General features: G+C 38.8%; 1 protein-coding gene across 1 annotated transcript in view; it reads left to right on the top strand.

The window, feature by feature from the left end:
- Nucleotides 1-17,841, top strand: part of CERK (ceramide kinase) — a 65,954-nt gene that overhangs the window by 31,134 nt on the left and 16,979 nt on the right. Inside the window, exons 6-8 of the mRNA XM_034767104.1 lie at nt 2,304-2,449; nt 13,699-13,773; nt 14,739-14,891. Coding sequence (XP_034622995.1) covers nt 2,304-2,449; nt 13,699-13,773; nt 14,739-14,891 — 374 coding nt within the window. The remainder of the gene's footprint in view (nt 1-2,303; nt 2,450-13,698; nt 13,774-14,738; nt 14,892-17,841) is intronic.

Raw genomic sequence — 17,841 nt, 5'->3', positions numbered from 1 at the left:
CAGTGTATAATTCAGATACAGTGAAGGTCTGATCTTTAGAAGAAAGTGTGACCGTTATCAAGCTGATTGCACTTCTGACCCTTTCTGGTTCCCACTGCATACGTGACTGCCACAAATATTTGTTTAGCTATTTCACATTTTCTCCAGTTAGGTTTGAAAGGATTTTTTTCTATCTATGTCTAAGATATCTACTCATTAGATACTTCAGCATAAAAATTGTCAGTGCTACCACTTCTATCCATAATAGCCAGGCCCCAGGATGCCAATTCATAAGAATTTAGTTAAAACGATGGAACTCTTCACTAAACTACAATTTTTTATACATTGATATTCTGGTATTCACTTCCAGTTTGAGTCAAAGTAATATACCAGGAATTTCTTGGTCTCTATTATATTGTCCATGGAGATTATCCTTCAGAAGGGATAGGCATCTGTTTCATCCTGGCAATATTGAATTTGTACTTGCTGTTAGTGGAGAGTGGGATAATATTATCTTTATATCAGTCCTACATTAATCCCAAACCAATTCTACAGCGTTATAGATACAATCTAGAGTTGGGGCTGATTGGGTATAGAATATACTTAAGGAGGTGAGAAACTGGCAACTGCCTTCTCTGTTGAGGTATAATGTAACTCAATAATATACAACTGAGAAACTGTATCTTTCTTTCTTACTTTTAAAACAAGGTGTTTGGAGAGAGCAAGAGAGCAAGTATTGAGCAGAAGCTAACATATATTTATAGGACTGTGACTCCAGTACTGGAGTCAAAATAGGGTTCTCTCAAAGGATAAATGTCACTTGTGGATTGTCTACATAGGAGTTTCTCTTAACTGCTTATTTTTCTACTCTGTGCCAAGAGTTTGATCAGTTTGACAGTGCAGCAGTTCAGTGACAACAGAATTGAAATACTTAAGTGGTCAACAAATAACATGGAAAAAGTATATTGGTATAATAGCCTATATGCGTTGCATGATGGTGAGGACAAATTCTATTCTGATCTGTACTGAGAGTGCCTATTCCCCATACTGGTCTGTTTCATACATATGGTGAAGAATGTGCATTAGGAGTATTCTGCATGAGAAGTGGATGCAAAATAGAAATAGGTGCTGCACGTCAGAGTACACACTGAACAAACTAGAGAGTAATTGTACTAATCCACTTGTTTTCATATATTACTTTCTGATGCTTGTATGTGTATGTTGGGGACTTAGTACACAATTTTCTGAAGGTTTGACTAGGCTCATTCTCATAGTGCATCCCATTGGAAGATATTTTTTTTAATTAACTTTCTGTGCCCTTTTAAGATTTTTAAGGCAGTGCATTTTGTTAATATTTATGCACAGACCAGATATTATTTACCATCATGTAATGCTTTGTTTCTGGTGCCTCTCTTGGTTACAGACTTTGAGTCTATCAGTCCTGAGCTTTAACTATACTTGCTACTGCAGCTAAACCAGATTAATTTTGCAAAACAAACTCTTGCTTCTGAAGCCATGTAAAACTACTTGTTGTCAGATTGTAGAATTGTAATCTTGATATATCCAACTCTCTTTTATGCTTTTGTGTAACAAGACAATTTAAGGTTTCAGGATTCAGCCACTTTAGGAAGGATAAATTACTTTTTAGTTAGTATGTAAGCCTTCGTACTTTTGAGACTTGAGCCTCCAATTGTCTACCATTTTATAAACCTATACTGTAAGGTTTTAAAATGTATAAATGTTCAGTTCAGGATTCAAAGTATGTCTTTTGATAGTAATTGTGTGTGATGTAGTATATTAAGTAAAGTTGATAAAAATTAACAGAAAAAACAGATTAAATGGAATTATATTGCATATTGAAGGATACAAATATCATACTTCTATCTGAAACTGCGTATGTTAATTTACAAATTATTTATAAACATAGCAACTAAAAAGGGGGAGGAATTTTTACTTTGTTTAATTTTGTATTTGAGGGCTCTTTGTGTACAGTCTGTGTTTTACTTGTATAGTTAGTTTCCACTAATGTTTGTGTCTGTGTTCACAAAGCAACAGGGGAAAGAAAAAACACATTTAAAAAACAGGAGAAAATTGTTGTAAAGTTAAAAAATGAGGCAGGGGAACTCCTGTAGTTTCTGCAGCTATCTTTTTTTGTTGTTTTGTTTTAAATATAATGTTTTAAGTTGACTGTGTCCCTTTTTTTATAAATCATAAAGGTGAATAGGGAGAACAAAGTGATGACCGTAAGTGGTGTCTGCGCTAATTGGAACATTTAATGTGTTTATTGACTGTTAGCATGCATTCTAACTTGTGTTTTCTGGCAGTATTGTTTGTGTTGGTGGGGACGGAATGTTCAGTGAAGTGATGCATGGTCTAATTGGAAGAATACAGAAGGATTCTGGCATAGATCAAAATAATCCCAAAGCACCGTTAGTCCAGTGCAATATAAGGATTGGCATAATCCCTGCTGGTAAGAACAAAAAAGGGTTAACTTTCAGTTTACTTTATTTATTAACGTAGTAACTTTCTGTAGTTCCCCTGCCTGTAGAATAAAATATGAACAGTAATGCTCCCTAAAGCTATTGGTGGACCAGCATAAATAGTGATGGCTACAATGTCTTGTTTGTGGGAGAGGGAATTTACATGAAGGGGAGGAAGCAAAAATTAAAGTATATGATAAAATTATTATTATATAACTGCTTTCTTGTTTAGTGTTATGGGGCTTACATATGCTAGTATAAATGGGAATGGTGAGGGGAAAATTATAAATGTGTACTAACAAACACTAACTGACAGCATTATCGGTTGAAACCCACTGAATAGAGGCTATACACTTTATTCTGTACAGTGAAAAGATCCCAATATTCTATATCTGTTTTCATCATTGGCCAACTGTGCAAGTGTTGAAATCCCTTTTGTATGATAGAAACACAGCCTCTTCTTCTCTCTCAATGTTTCTGTCACAAGAAGCATAGAACCATTGGGGAGCTGGTCCACAGATTCCAGAGACAGGTCCATATTATGTTCTTCTTGATGCTCTGTAGTCACAAGACCTGCAGAAACCCTGCTGCTAGCTTCCTTCCGTATCTGAGGTGCTGGTCCATTCCAATTCACTATGATAGCCACCCTTTTGGAGCTAATTCTGACCACTGCTAGTGAGAAGCATTGTTCAAAACCTTTCTCTAAGTGAAGTCCTCTGACAAAGTAGATTTAACTGCAAAAACTAATCTAAAGAGCGTCTTTGGCACTTGAAAATCAATGACCCAAAAAAGGAGATCCCTAAGGCTCCATTCAAAATGTGGTCTGGACTAGAGGGAGGGCTCCCTCTTCAATACTGGAGTTAATAGTAGTAATACTCAGAGGTGTCTCCAGAACTACAGATGAGTGTGGGCATACAATTGTTCAGGTAAGGCACACAATTATTCTGTGTTGACAGTCACATGACTGCCTGCAACTAAATGTCTAAAATTTGAAATTAGTAGTGATAAGAGACAAAACACTGAGTGTGCTGATGGTAAATAATGAAAAATTCTGAAATTTAGTATTTTTAGTGAACATAAATATTAAATTTCCTTATTTACTATTTTAATTGTTAAATGTACCCAACTCTCACTCCTGTTCATTTAGTCTTATAGTCTAGTCAGTAAAACAAAGGTACTGTATATCTTATGTGCTTTATATAAATCACTCTGCTGAGAGATTTGCATGTGCTTATCCTATTAATATTAATGAAGAAACACACTTGAATCAATTTGCAACTCAATTAAATCTATAGGAACAAAATCAGAATTGCTTTCTCACTTAACTCTTTTTGCTTGGGCAAAATTTCCATCGACTTCAGTAACGGTTTTTTTGTCTGAGTAAAGTGTTCTGGGTTTGAGATATGCTCATCTGAAAACATTCATCTATTTATGGTGTTAGTGACCTAAAGAAGGTGCAGGAAAAAAGCATAACTCTAATGTTTAGGTTATAACATATGGAGATATACCTATCTCATAGAACTGGAAAGGACTCAGAGGTCATTGAGTCCTGGCCCCGCCTTCACTAGCAGGACCAAGTACTGATTTATGCCCCAGATCCCTAAGTGGCCCCCTCAAGGATTGAACTCACAACTCTGGATTTAGCAGGCCAATGCTCAAACCACTGAGCTATCCCTCCCCCCCTGTTATGGCACAGTTAGACTTTGGGAAGAGGAATAGGTTAAAAGGGGGGAGTTGAATAGCTTTTGTAGTGTATCAGTTTGTCACCATCTGATATTTGTTAAATGTACATATTTGGGGATATTATTTTTAAAACGGACAGGAAAAACGATCTTCACTGATGTTAAAACAGTATTAAACTTTTTAATTTCTTTTCTTATACAATCCTTTATAGTCTATTTGTTATAAATGTGAGTTGTTTGCTTTTTGCATTCATTTTGTCCACTGTACAGCCGTTTGCCGTATGTGAATTTACATTGTATCTTGTCCTGTATTTTGCAAGGTTTTATATTAAACACGTTCTGTTAAGAGTCATAATTTTACTTTTGGTTTTGAATAGTGATTTTGAGAAATATATGTAATGAACATGATTAAGGAAGTTAACCTCTAAATTATGTTACACGCTCTTCTGGAGAACAAACTTAAACTATAAATCCTTATATATAATAGTTGGTTAAGTATGTGTGGTTTTTTGTTTTGGTTTTTTAATGTTAGAAATAAGAGGGGGAAAGGCAAGGAGTCTTTTTTTCTTAATGTTTTATTACTAAATAAAGATGGGAAATTGGTAAAGGGTACATATGTGTAGTGTATACATTAATATTTTCAGTAATTTATATCAATCTGTGCACTTTACAAATCTTAAGGCTCAATTTCAAGTCCTCTTAAATCATAGGGCCACTGTGTGAAACAGTCACTGACATACATGAGGAAAAGTTGCAAGAATTCTTCCCTAGCCCCTGGTGAACCCACTCACAGTTGTAGTCCTGGTGCTCACCTGAGTGCAATGTCTGTTAGGTTAGAGTTTCTGTAGTGCTGTCTTCCACTGGTGGGACAAAACTATTATACATTATCATATTGGAAATGGAAACGTTTCTGTAATTTACAGAGTGCATGTAGCTATTCATTTTTCCTTTTACATATTAGTAGACAAAAGTATTGAATTTTTATACTCAACAGTTCTCAATTTAATTAACTCAAAAGCATTATCTCTCAATGGGTGTTTTAGGGGCAAGTGAGAGGAGAATTAAAATTTTAAAAGTAGCAGGCAAAGGCAAACTGTCTAGCATCTGCTACTTTTTGAGGGGTCATGAGACTATGCAACAACGTTCTAAGCAAACAGCTTTTGGGGCAGCTAAGCAGCACCATCTACTACTGGAGGAATAGAGCTTTGTCTCTGTAGCCTGCAACATGTCATAAGCGCCACGTGGAGGATGCAGGAGCGATGTGTCGAGATCAGGGGAAAGGGGAATTTCCACTCCCCACCCCCTTCCAGTACATGGGGCAGCAGGTCAAATGAAATATTCTGGTGGGCTGGATATGGCCTGCAGACCATAGTTGGCCATTCTTTATTTTGGATCTGGTGGTTGATGGGGGGCAGGAGGGGCGGGCCTTGAGATGGAGACACTGCAAGTGCTCTGAGTGCACATTGATTAATCTGGGCCTGGTCACCCACCCATAGTTTACAAAGTAGACTGCTAAGATGGAGCATTCATTTGTGAAAAGCCAACCTGAATACTAAGTACCAGGAAGGTACTGAGAAAAAAAGTGATGACTCTGCTAGTATGAAGGTCAACTAAGGTAGAATTATGCTTCTTGTGTGGGTCATATTTCATGTTTTAAACCAATATATAAAACCAAATAATAGTTCTGTGTAAAGAAAGTTTGAGACCAGTTCAGATTCATTAGAAGTAAAATAGAGAGCCTTATTTGGCGGTGGTAGCTGTACCGTTGACCTTAGTACTATCAAGGTAACCACTTTTTTTCAGACATGCTTCTTGGACTGCTCTTCTCTCTTGCTTTTTGATTTCCTCTCTCATGCTATCCCCAGCTTTCTTGTACACTTCACCCTGCTTCCTATTACCTTTTCCTTACTGACTTTCTCTCCTTTTGGGGTATCTTGCTTCTCTCAATACATTTTCTTCCATTTTCCTCTCCATTCAACTGCCTCTTACAAATTCAGGGAATTCTTATGGTTCAGAATACCTTCCCTCCTTCTGTTACAGGCATACCCCCAAATATTGTTTAGATGGCAGTAGAAATTGACCTTATTCTATGTATACCCTGTTAAATTAGGAAATGTATCTACATTGTGTATGCAAAGACTGATCACATAATCCAGATAAAGTGATAGCTCAGCATTCAGAATAGCATGCGCTTCACCAGGCTTAATTCATGCCTGCAAATTCAAAAGTCATTTGTATATTCATTAACTGTCAACTTACTGCATGGATGTAGGCAAGATAAAAGCATCACAAACTCACCCACTTGGGCCTCTCGAAGAATTTTGAGTGTGTCCACTAACAGAAACCAAACCTGCTTTCACAATGTTATGCAATACTGTATTGTGAACGGTGATGTTTATTATATGAATAGTGAATGTGTTGGCAGTTTACCCATACAACAACTGATCAGCCGGTCATTAGTATATTTCTTTGGCATGTCCCCTGTTGGCTAAGACATCACCAGTCCTTTGTATTTATTTAACTTCAGTATACAATTAATGAACTTAAAAAAGACTTGTGCAGTTACTGCCATCAGTGAAGCTATCCAGATTGCTACTAGGCTGCTGAATTTACATATTGTCCTACAACTCGGCTCACATGAATCAGTTGATTTTTGTCTCATAATGCCGGAGTCTATTTCATTGTCCTAGGAGTGGTCTAGTACTAGTAACAACTTGACAAAAGACTTTTATATTGCAAAGCAGTAACAATGGATCAACCTGTCTGTAAAACTTCTCTTGAACCATGGGTTTACCTTCTGCCAGTGTCATCAAATGGACTGGAAGAAAGCAAACACAAAGCACTACTTTGGTGTGTCACTATGTTCAGAGAAAAGTAGTATGAGTTCTTCTATGCTAACAGAAAACTGTTCCCAAGGAATGCATTCAATCTCACTTATCAACTCTTTAGTTTGAAGAGTAATTTAAGAAGGGGTGTGGTGCCTGTCCACTATCTATCTTAAAACACTTGTGTAGGTGCATGAAAGGGAAAATGTTTAGCTTCTTACTTTTAGTTGTATCATATTTTGTTTAAGGCAGTGTTATCCTGTGGTGTCTCTTCACCTCAGACTGGTAAATCTTTTTCTCGTCAATTTTTCCCTTTGGATGTGCCGTATGAACTTCATCCACATTCTAATCTATGAATTGTATGTCCTGACCAGTTCTTCCCTATAGATACTGTACATCAAGATAATTTTCCCTTTGAATTATTGTACATTTTATTGGAAAAATTCATCAAAATAATTACATAGAATCAAGGACTTGGGTAGCTTGTTTTGGGTAAATGAGTTGGCAACTTCCCTTCAAGAATTAGCGTAATTAATATTAACGCAAACTGGTCATGCCAAATCATTCCCTCATCCTGCAATCTTTCCACAGCCAAAACTCCCATTGGCTGTTTGTGTGCTCTGACTCTCATGACTTCAGACTTGGTCTTTAACCATATATAGTAAACTTTCAGTTATCTAAACCTTCCACATTATTGCAGACTCTTCCTTATCCTCTGTGCATTTCATGCTGTGGGTCAAGGAAGGGACTCAGATAATGAGGCATTTCGGCTAATAGAGCAGAGCTTCCCTAGCCAGGACTGCAAGGTGGAGGATGGGGCCTTTTCTCCCGGCTCTTGTGTGGTTTGTACACTAGTACAGGGATCCCTCTGCAGCCCCCCTGTCATGGGAGTGATTGAGCAATGTTGTGACAGTGGAACTCTAGAGGAGTCGCTCTGCTGCTGCCCTCCAATCCCTGCAGATGGAAGGTGCAGGAGCAAGGCTGTGATGTTGAGGGAGCAGAGCAGGGTCCTGGGGGGGGAGGGGAGTCTCTTTTTTGCCTCATACCTTGCCTCTACAGGGAACAGTGCAGCAAGCCTTCTGCAGCCCTGCTGTCATAGGAGTTAGTGACTGAGGCAGAGCAGAGACCTGCATCTGAGGCTGCCAGGAAAAGAAAGTGAAAGCACAAACCCTTGGTCACATGGGAGGCTACCCTGCTGCTGAATGGATCCTGCCCCCTCAATTATCTGAACTCCTAATTATCCAAATAAAATCTGAGTTGCATGTGCTATTTGGATAAGCAGTGGTATACTGTACCAAGTGAACCTTGGATCATTGAATCCATACACCTATAAAATTGCCATGGAGCACCTTTTCAGACAGGTGGCCAATTGTAGCACCCTGATCCAACCATAACCACCAGTAACTGTTCAGGGCTAGGCACATTCCTTCTCAAGACAGTTTACATATATTATGAGCACCGCTAGATCCACCCTCTGCAGCTATTTGACTCAGGATAGATTGTCAGAACATAGGGCAAATACCCCCAAATTCACCAAGCCAGTAATAAGAGTATTCCTGAACAACTACACTAGTTTCACCATGAAATACAGGCCCCTGTTTATCACCCAGGCAAACTGGACTTTATGATGTAAGATTATTAAAATCAAAACCACCTCATATTAGGTTCTTCCAGTTCCAAAGGACCAGTCAGTTACCTCAGGTCACTGGATACTTTTATTTTACCCAAAAAATAGTTTTAGCCAATCCTTGGTAAACTAACTAAAGATTTATTAATTTAAAAAAGAAGAGAGTTAAGAAATTAAAGCAAATAATATACATTACAGGTGAATTAGAGCTTGTAGTCCACATGAGAGCATAGATGTAGAGTCTTTACATAAGTCCTCAAGGCTTCCCGAAAATGAATTCTGGGGAACTCTGTATGCTTAGACCTTTCTTCCTCCCCTCCTCCCCCCCACTCAGCCAGAGTTCAGGCAGTCCAGAAATGAATCAGAGCAGAATCATTCCTATGGTCCAGTAGTTGTAGTTGGAAGCAGCTCAGTGAAGGTTACTGGCACAGTATAGGTAATGCAGACAGTTTGAGTCTCCAGTGTTAAGCCAAGGACCCATGGTTTGAAGTTAACTACCTACTTTCCATGCATACATAAATAATTGTTACACTGGCCATTCATTAAAACATGGACAGGTAAATGAAGACAATACAGGAAATATTCATTAGTTCCATGCAGTGTATACACATCTTTGATCTTAAGGCTAAATAAGTACAGGATATAGATAGATGTAAGCATACAAACACCATTTTCCTTGATTTTTTGTCCACACAAATGAAGGAGCTGGTGTCTGCTAGCCCATTTAACATCCCTTTGATACTCTCACACAATTGAATTAGCCCAGTTACATTGCAGTGCTGCTTGACGTGCCTTTAAAGTTTACACACAGGTGAACTGGCCTGTTAATTCTAATCTGAGCTGGTTTATCAGCATCACAATACCCTCTTGGAATGATGTGAAGAATTATTAAAGGAGTGGGACATCCGTGTGCTGTATCATGTTTTATTTCTCTGTGATGCTATACTCTAGTACTTGAGAGCATCAAATTAGTAATGCTTCACACTGCTGTTTACTGTTCAGCCCTTGTGTGATTGACTGACTGACTGTTGGAGTTGCATCTGCTTAGACCAGGACTAATATGGAACTAAGTTTCTATTCAGCTACTGCAAAATCCCTGAGCTAGATGAAGGCACAAAGGCTAAGTGACAAACAAAGCATTCACACCTGAATGCACAGATCCTATTCAGATCTTCAAGCGGTTATGATATTAACTAAGAGGATAGAGGGTCATCTGCTTTCTTCCCTAACTGAACCAAGATATGACATAGTTCATGCATACATCAGGACATTCCACAGACTGCAGGCAAAATGAAATGGAAAGATTTGGTGTAACATTTCAACATGCCCAATCTTTGAACAGCTATTTCTACCCCAAATTTGGCTCCTTACCATGTCATCCATCATGTTTGTCACCACTCTAAAAGAGAAATTGGAGTCCTGTGTGCTGTGCAGAACCACTTGCTCATGACAGTGGGTCCTGAACTTTGCGCTGGTCTCTCAGAAAAGTCCCTCCATCACACTTACTGTTTCCTTTGGAGTGTGATTCCATTATGTGTGTTTGTCTCCTCCTGCTGTCAGGGCCTTACTCATTAAAACCTCTTCATCACTGTGGTCAGCATCTGCAAAACGTTCATATGAGATGGAGCAGCCTCCTCTCAATGGAGCCTTAAGTGGAAGTGGTGATGACAGTCTCCTGGACAGTGAGATAGAGGGAAGGATTTTCCCTGCCCCCATCTACCAGTATATATGCCCTGATTTCCTCTGAAGTGAGAAAAAGAATGGAGAGTAGATTTGAAATCAGTGAATCATTCATCCTTTGGCATGTTTCTCAGAGTCTGAATTGGCCTTGTAAAAATGAAGAAGTCTGACTTGGTCTCTGTCCAATGTGTCTTTGGTGTATCTGAAAATAGGCAGGTGGACAAAGGAGTTTTTCAAGGTTTATGCTGTCAATTTTGGAGGGGTTGGGGGAAGAGAAGGGCCCCCAGACCCTTAGCAAATCTCACCTAGGTGTTGGCTCCTAGCACAATCTTTTCTTTGACTTGGCTAATTTAACCTTCCTTGACCTTCCTCTACACATATTCCTAACCCTTGTTTGGGCTCCCGTAGGCAAGTTTCTTCCTGCTCAGTCTGCATTAAAAGCTGGTTCTTCACCTGAAGGCAAATAATCACAGTATTTTATAATCTAAAATCGGATGTATGTTATACATCCTTTATATTATGGTTTTAAATTAATCCTGTGAAATACTTCAAACAGCATAAAATAGATTTCCTTTATTGAATAGATCTTTTTATGCTTTTATCTTCTAATGCTAAATGTGTTTGGTATGTTAAATATCTATACAAGTACATAAGAGGCCGAAAATTAAAGGGATGCTGTCACATAAAAAAATCATTTTGAATAAAACCTCCATATCTGTGCTGCAGCAAACACCTTTGGTTATTAAAGATGAAAAAATAAAACGTACTCCTCACTATGTGTGCTGAGTTTCTTTGCATTAATGAGAAGACTGAAAATAAACTCAAGTCAATTTCATTTCTTTACACTTCACTTTTCTAGTCAACTTCACTTGCAGGCTTACCTGTGTTTGTACAATACTGAAGTGTTTGAGTTTTAAACACTACCAGGGCTTTTTTAAAAAAACTGGTCCTATTGGAATCTTAAAAATGCATGAAAACAAATCTCTTGGGCTTAGATTTTGTAAACATTTGTTTTTATAAAACCTAAATATTTAGCAAAATTTCACTATATCCCTTCAAAATAGCAAAACCCATTTACACAAAGCTAAAATTATTCTCTTCCCCCCCTTCCCTTCTCCCCTCACCAGCCTCTGTAGAGACAAAAGTAAAATAAAAATTATTTGCTCTGCTATAAAGAGCAAAATTTAGTTTTAACAACTGTAATGGTTCGCAGGGTTTCCAGAACTAAGAGTCACTGTGTTACCCACTGCCTTGAGCATGAGAGTGTCTTGCCTGTCCTTGGCTGGGTGTCCGTTTCCCAATGCCACCAGCTTTTCAGCCACTCAAGCACTTTCCGTCAGGCTATGCCAGCCGTGACTTCACTTTCCAGACTAACAATAGATGCACCCCTTGTCCTTTTGAATTGTTTCCCTGTGATATCCAGCCCCTGACACTGGCTACTAACAGAAATTCCAGATCCTCTGCCCTGCAGAGGAGCAGTTTACCAGTTTTATCTTAATCCACTGCCCCTGATTAACACACAGCATTTGTAAGGTTTATTTAAGAATAAAGATTCTGCTAGAAACAAGAGAGAGTGATGAAAACAAATGATTACAATACAAAATAATAAAACGTGAACCTGAGCCTACACTTATTAATAGTTACCTTTGTTATCTAAAAAGTAAATGTCTGTCTCTCTTCCCCTCCCCCCTCCCCTTCCTCCCAGTTCAGTCTGTGGCTGGCTTCACATGAACCAAGATCTAGTGTTTCACGAGAATACCTTCTCTAGGTGTCTCCACAGCGAAAGGATTCAGGGTACCTTCCCTTCCTCTGTGTTATACTGAAACAGTGTTTTATTTCTGTTCATAGATAGGGTGAACCCCTGTCTTGCTATAATGTTCCTTTTTTGCCTTCAAGAGGTTTTGATTGTTTGCCGTTGCCTCTGATGGTTTTCCATTGAAAGTCTTGGGGTTTAACAAGGCCAAACAATTGAGCCTTGTATGGTATCACCAGAAAAATAGGCAGGGTGGCAACTCCCTCCCGCTTGAATGGGCAATCAACAACACACATTATCCCCTGCTGACTAATTTTTATTCCAAGTATATAAAGCATGCTTTTAATATAATACATTATTCCTTAAATATTACTTGTACATAAACCTCACGATTATGAATCTTGACAAGTTGTGAGTTTTCTATAGATACTTTATGTAGGTAAATATCCTGCAAGATGTGTTTGGTGTAGTGAGTTTGGCAGGTCTGAGGCGAGAGTTGTTTGTAAAGAACAGGGGGGAACCTTTTACCCTTGAACCTCTGTCTCATAACAACTCTTTTCCAGTGTGTTGGGTTTATCACAAGCTGTTCCTCTTCCAAACAAAAGTATGTATTAATAATAAATATGCTACTTTAATACAAACGCATAGGTGTATCTAGTGGTTTTAGAGTTTTTGTTATATCTTTACTCCAGACAAACATTTGTGCAATTCAGATGCTTAGATAAAGTTACTGACTAATTATACAGAGTCTAGAAACTGGTAATTTTGTACTGTGGTAACAATTTTTAAGTGGGAAAGAAAGAATTTTTGTACAGAAAAAAATAAGATTGCAAGTATTTTCTGTAAGGACCTGATCAAATTCATGGGTGCAAATATAAATGTATTTAGAACATATTCAAGGTCTTTACACAGTCTATTTGCCCCACATCCAACCTGCCCTTTCAAACAAAAGTGAGGGTTGGGGGAGTCACCCTAACTACACTGACATAAACCCAACGCCTCTCGTGGAAGTGGAATTATTATGTCAGTGTAGTAGGCAGTTACATCAACAGGACAAGGCTGTAGTGTAAACACTGACATAATTAGGTCAAGGTAAGCTGTCTTACGTCGACCTAACTCAGTAGTATAGATCAGGCCTTAGTGATGAGAAAGCAATACCTAAAACTGTATCCCTGTGTCCTAAGGAATTGTGCCCTAAGGCTATGATTTGACTGGTATGGAGTGGGTTGCTTTATCTTTTTCTTTTTTTTTTTTTTAATGAGGTTCCAGGGAGCAGGAATTTCTGAACTTGGGGTGCAAAGTGGCAGCAGCTGCCACTCCTGTCCATAGGCTGAGATAAAGTCTGTGCCATTGTCCTTTCACTGAGGTAGAAGCTGATTCTGTCTCCCCAGATCCAGCATTCTTCAGTGCATAAAATGGAAGTATGTGGACTTTGTTCAGAGAGGAGTAAATTTCACTTAGAAAGGAAGTCAATGTTCTAATTTAGATCACACTATTTATTATAATTTTCATATCCATATTATTGCTTGGTTTTATTCTATTTCTGCATTTAAGAAAAGGGAATAAAAAGCAATGAGAGGATATAATGTTCTTATCTGAATGACCACATGTATAGAGCAGGATTCTCTCTATTATTAAAAAATGAAAAATTAAAAGCATTCCTTTTTTACAGGTTCAACAGACTGCATATGCTATGCAACAGTTGGTGTCACTGATCCAGTAACATCAGCACTACATATTATTGTAGGTAGGTATTCAGCTTACAGGTCATTAACTTCTTTTCAAGACCTTAACATATCCAGAATGATCATCATTTCTGTTGCATAAAAATATAGTTTGATGGTAATAGATAAATAAAGTATGAGATGTTTGCTAGTGATATATATGATGCTAAAGAGAGCTGAATTAAGACTGGATGAGCATTTCTGTTTTAACCCACTGTTTTCAGGTGATCATAACTTTCTGAAACTTTAACTTTTGGTATACACATTTTTGCGGATTCTGTCTGGCATGCACAGAGCAATACGCAGTAATAGACTATGATTTAAAGTTGTAGAAAATGTTATGGTATATCGTAAACAAGAAATAAAACTATTGTAATGCAGTAGTATAAAGAGCAGCATTAAGATTTTGCATGCAACCTTAATTTCAGCATTTCTTGGCTTTCAGAAGTTTTAACTGTTGTAATCCTAATACCTGATCTTTCAAATATTTATGCAAATACTTAACTTCATGCACTGTGAGTAGTCCCACTGAAGTGAGCATAAAGCTAAGCACCTGTGGACATCTTTGCAGGATTGGGGCTCTCATGTGCTCTGGACATAGTGTTTGGCTCAGAATATTAAATGTAGGTGTATATTTGTATTTTTTTAAGTATTGCTTTTTTTTTGTTTATGCTAAAATATAAAATTAGCCCAAATACATTACATTAAGCAACTTCAAAAATGGTAGGATTCAGCAAGATGTTACTGTTATTTCTTCCACCCCACTCCAGTGTCTCCCATTGGTACACTGGCCTCCTTGTGTCTTCATTATTTTTCCTCATTTAACAATATATGGCATTGTTAGCCTTACAGAATGTTTCTCTTTTTCTCTGATGTTTGTTTTATAAGGTTGCTCTCAATAAAAAAAAAGTTGAATGTTAAAAATTAGTATCAGAATTGAAACAAAGAAACTTTTAACTGAGATAAAGCCTGGGATTTCTGTTAACAGGTGATTCTCAGCCTCTGGATGTCTCCTCCATACATCACAACAACACATTTCTTAAGTACTCTGTGTCACTATTGGGTTATGGTTTTTATGGCGATATACTAAAAGACAGTGAAAAGAAGCGGTGGATGGGTACGATCAGATATGACTTTTCAGGTAACTTTTGTGTAATTACTCATCCTTATGTAGAAAATCTAAAAATAATGGAGTGCTGGATAACTTCTCTCTAAGTAAACTTCTGTGAAGCTTTTCAAAAATAACAGCCAGACTGAATCAGACGGAAATTCCCTAGGGCAGCACCAAGCACATTGGATCTCATTTATAGTCTAGCCTGTTGCACACTTAGCACATCATAACATGGAGGCATCCTAAATAGCTCCAAAATGAAGGTTACACTGAGTTTTTGGTTTAACTCTGAGCTTCAATCTCTTTATTTCTTAATATTTTATCTATGATAAAAAATAAGTGTGTCAAATAACCAAAACTGTGGACAACTTACTCTGATTATAACAATTTAATTTCCTGGAAAGTTATATATTAATATTTTCAATATTTTGGGAGCTGGACGGAGTTTAAAATGACTTGGTTTTTGAAATGTTACAACTGGTGTCTAATCTGTTTTTCAGACTATTGTGATTAACAAGTGGCTTTGTTTTAACACTTGAAGTTGCATATAGATATAGTTCTTCTTCAAGTGGTGGTCCCTATTGTATTCCACTGTGGGTTACACATGTGTGCCATGTGCCTGGAGTCAGAGAAATTGAAAGTAGTGTCCATTGGTCCGTGCAGGGGGGCATGTACAAGGGGGGACAAGCAGGGGCACAACCCCCCCAGTAATCATCACCACCACTTCCAGTTTCTTCTCCAGCCCGCCCCCCCCCCCGCCTCAAGATTCCCTAAACTCTATCCTGGCATGGGCATATCTGCCCACAGACAAATTTCAGGCAATGAACAGCATCATATTTGCGTCATGAACAACCCTTGTGAACCAGCCTCTCTATTTGGCCACATGACCTTGTGCACTTATGTGACCCCTCTTTGGAAGACTTCACCTTCGTTGCCTTCAGACAGGGCTACAGTTCATGTACTCAGTGAGTTGCCACTCCATGAACCTCATGCTGACAGTCCTGTCCAAGGTACTGTCCTCCCTCCCGTGGTGGACAGACCCACATCACATACACATGGGAGTCCCCTTTCTTCCCTCTTCCCCAGACAAAACTATCATCATAGATGCTCGCCTGCTAGGCTGGGAAGTCCATATGGACAATCGCACAACACAAGGGACATGGACATCTTGAGAATCCAGGATGCCCATCAATATCTGGAACTTCAAACAGTAAGGAAGGCGTGCGAATTCTTTCTTCCACTCATTCGCTCTCATCCTGATCATTTCAGACAGCATCACCACTGTTTTCTATATCAACATACAAGGGGGAGCAAAATCCACCGCTCTATGCGTAGACGCAGTCAGTCTCTCTGGAACTGGTGCATCAGCAATCAGATCACTGTATCCACAGCCTATCTTCTGGGGATGGAGAATGTGCTTGCAGATTCACCTAGCAGATATTTTTCAATCGACCATGACCTTAGAACACACATGTTCCTCAGCAGTAGAGGACATTGTCTTTAAAGGTGGAAAAGACTCCATTACACAATGTTACTGGACTTAAATGGAAACACTTTTTGTCTTGGGCACAACATAAAGGTGTTATACCAGAAGCTGCAAAGTTTCCCTAATCCTGGACTACATTCTATCTTTAAAGATATTGGGTCTCTCCCTCAGCTCCTTGTGAGTCACCTGGTGGCGATTAGCACGTTCCATCCTTCTACGGAGGTTTACTTGTTTTTATGCTAATGCTTGATTTTGAAAAGGCCTCCTAAGAACCTTCTCCCCTCTCCAAATGATCACGCCTCAATGGGACCTGAATCTGGTACACTCAGTATTATGAACCCCCCCACACACCCTTTGAACCAATGGTGTTTTGCTCCATATCCCTCATCTCCATGAAGGTCTCCATTCTATACTATCACTTCAGGGGAAAGCGTCGGTGAACTTGGAGCAATGATGGCAGACGTGCCTGTGACAGGTTCCGCTCGGGGTGCCGCTTGGAACTGGGGTACCACTTAGCTCCCTGACCCATCAGTCTGGGCTCCCACCCAGTAATGCTGTGATAAACTGAAGACACACTCCCACTTTCACCAGCACACAGGTAGGGACACACCCAGCTGTCCCTTTCTGACCAGCCCCTGCATGGAAAGGCTATACAGCTTGGGCACTTACCAGCTTCTCAAGCGCACCCCCCCTCTGGAGAGTAAACCCAAAATTGTACCTTGTTGCACTGCACAGAGAAATGTACAGCGTAAGATCATGAAATTCGCTCTCTCCCTCAATGTGGAGAGAGAGATGCAGCAGCTTTCTTCCCTGAGTTATAATTTCCACACACTGATTTTAGACCAAAGAAAAGCAAGTTTTTAATTACAAAAGATAGATTTTAAGTGATTATAAGAGATAGAAAACAGATCAAAGCAGATTACCTTGCAAATATACAAAAATGATACATGCATACAAATAGGATAATCATATTCAGTGAATCATAACCTTTTCAATTATATCTTACATGATCCATCTTGCATAAAGAGATTGGATATGAATAGCAAATTCTCACCCTAAATGTTGATTTAGGCAATTTGCAGAGATTCCTCTTGCATAAAGAGATTGGATATGAATAGCAAATTCTCACCCTAAATGTTGATTTAGGCAATTTGCAGAGATTCCTGAGGGCAAGCTGCACTTGCTTGCAGGTTAAAACTCCAGGTATTCTTTTCACAGGCAAGAAATCCCTCTAGCCTGGGTTCAGCCCTTCTTCCCAATTCAGTCCTTGTTTCTCAGGTGTTTTCAGGAGTCTTCTTGAGTGGGAAGTCAGTGAAGAACTATGATGATGTCACTCCCCTGCCATAAATAGCTTTTGCATATGGTGGGAACCTTTTGTCTCCAGGCTTAGTTCCCATGCCTTTCATTGGAAAAACACTGGTATTTCAAGATGGAGTCCAGTACCAGGTGACTTGGTCACATGTGCCTGTAGGGTCACAGCAGCCATAACTCGGA

The sequence above is a fragment of the Trachemys scripta genome, chromosome 1, assembly GCF_013100865.1.
Source record: "Trachemys scripta elegans isolate TJP31775 chromosome 1, CAS_Tse_1.0, whole genome shotgun sequence".
Classification (NCBI taxonomy): Eukaryota; Metazoa; Chordata; order Testudines; family Emydidae; genus Trachemys; species Trachemys scripta.
This window is presented reverse-complemented; position numbering and strand designations above follow the sequence as displayed.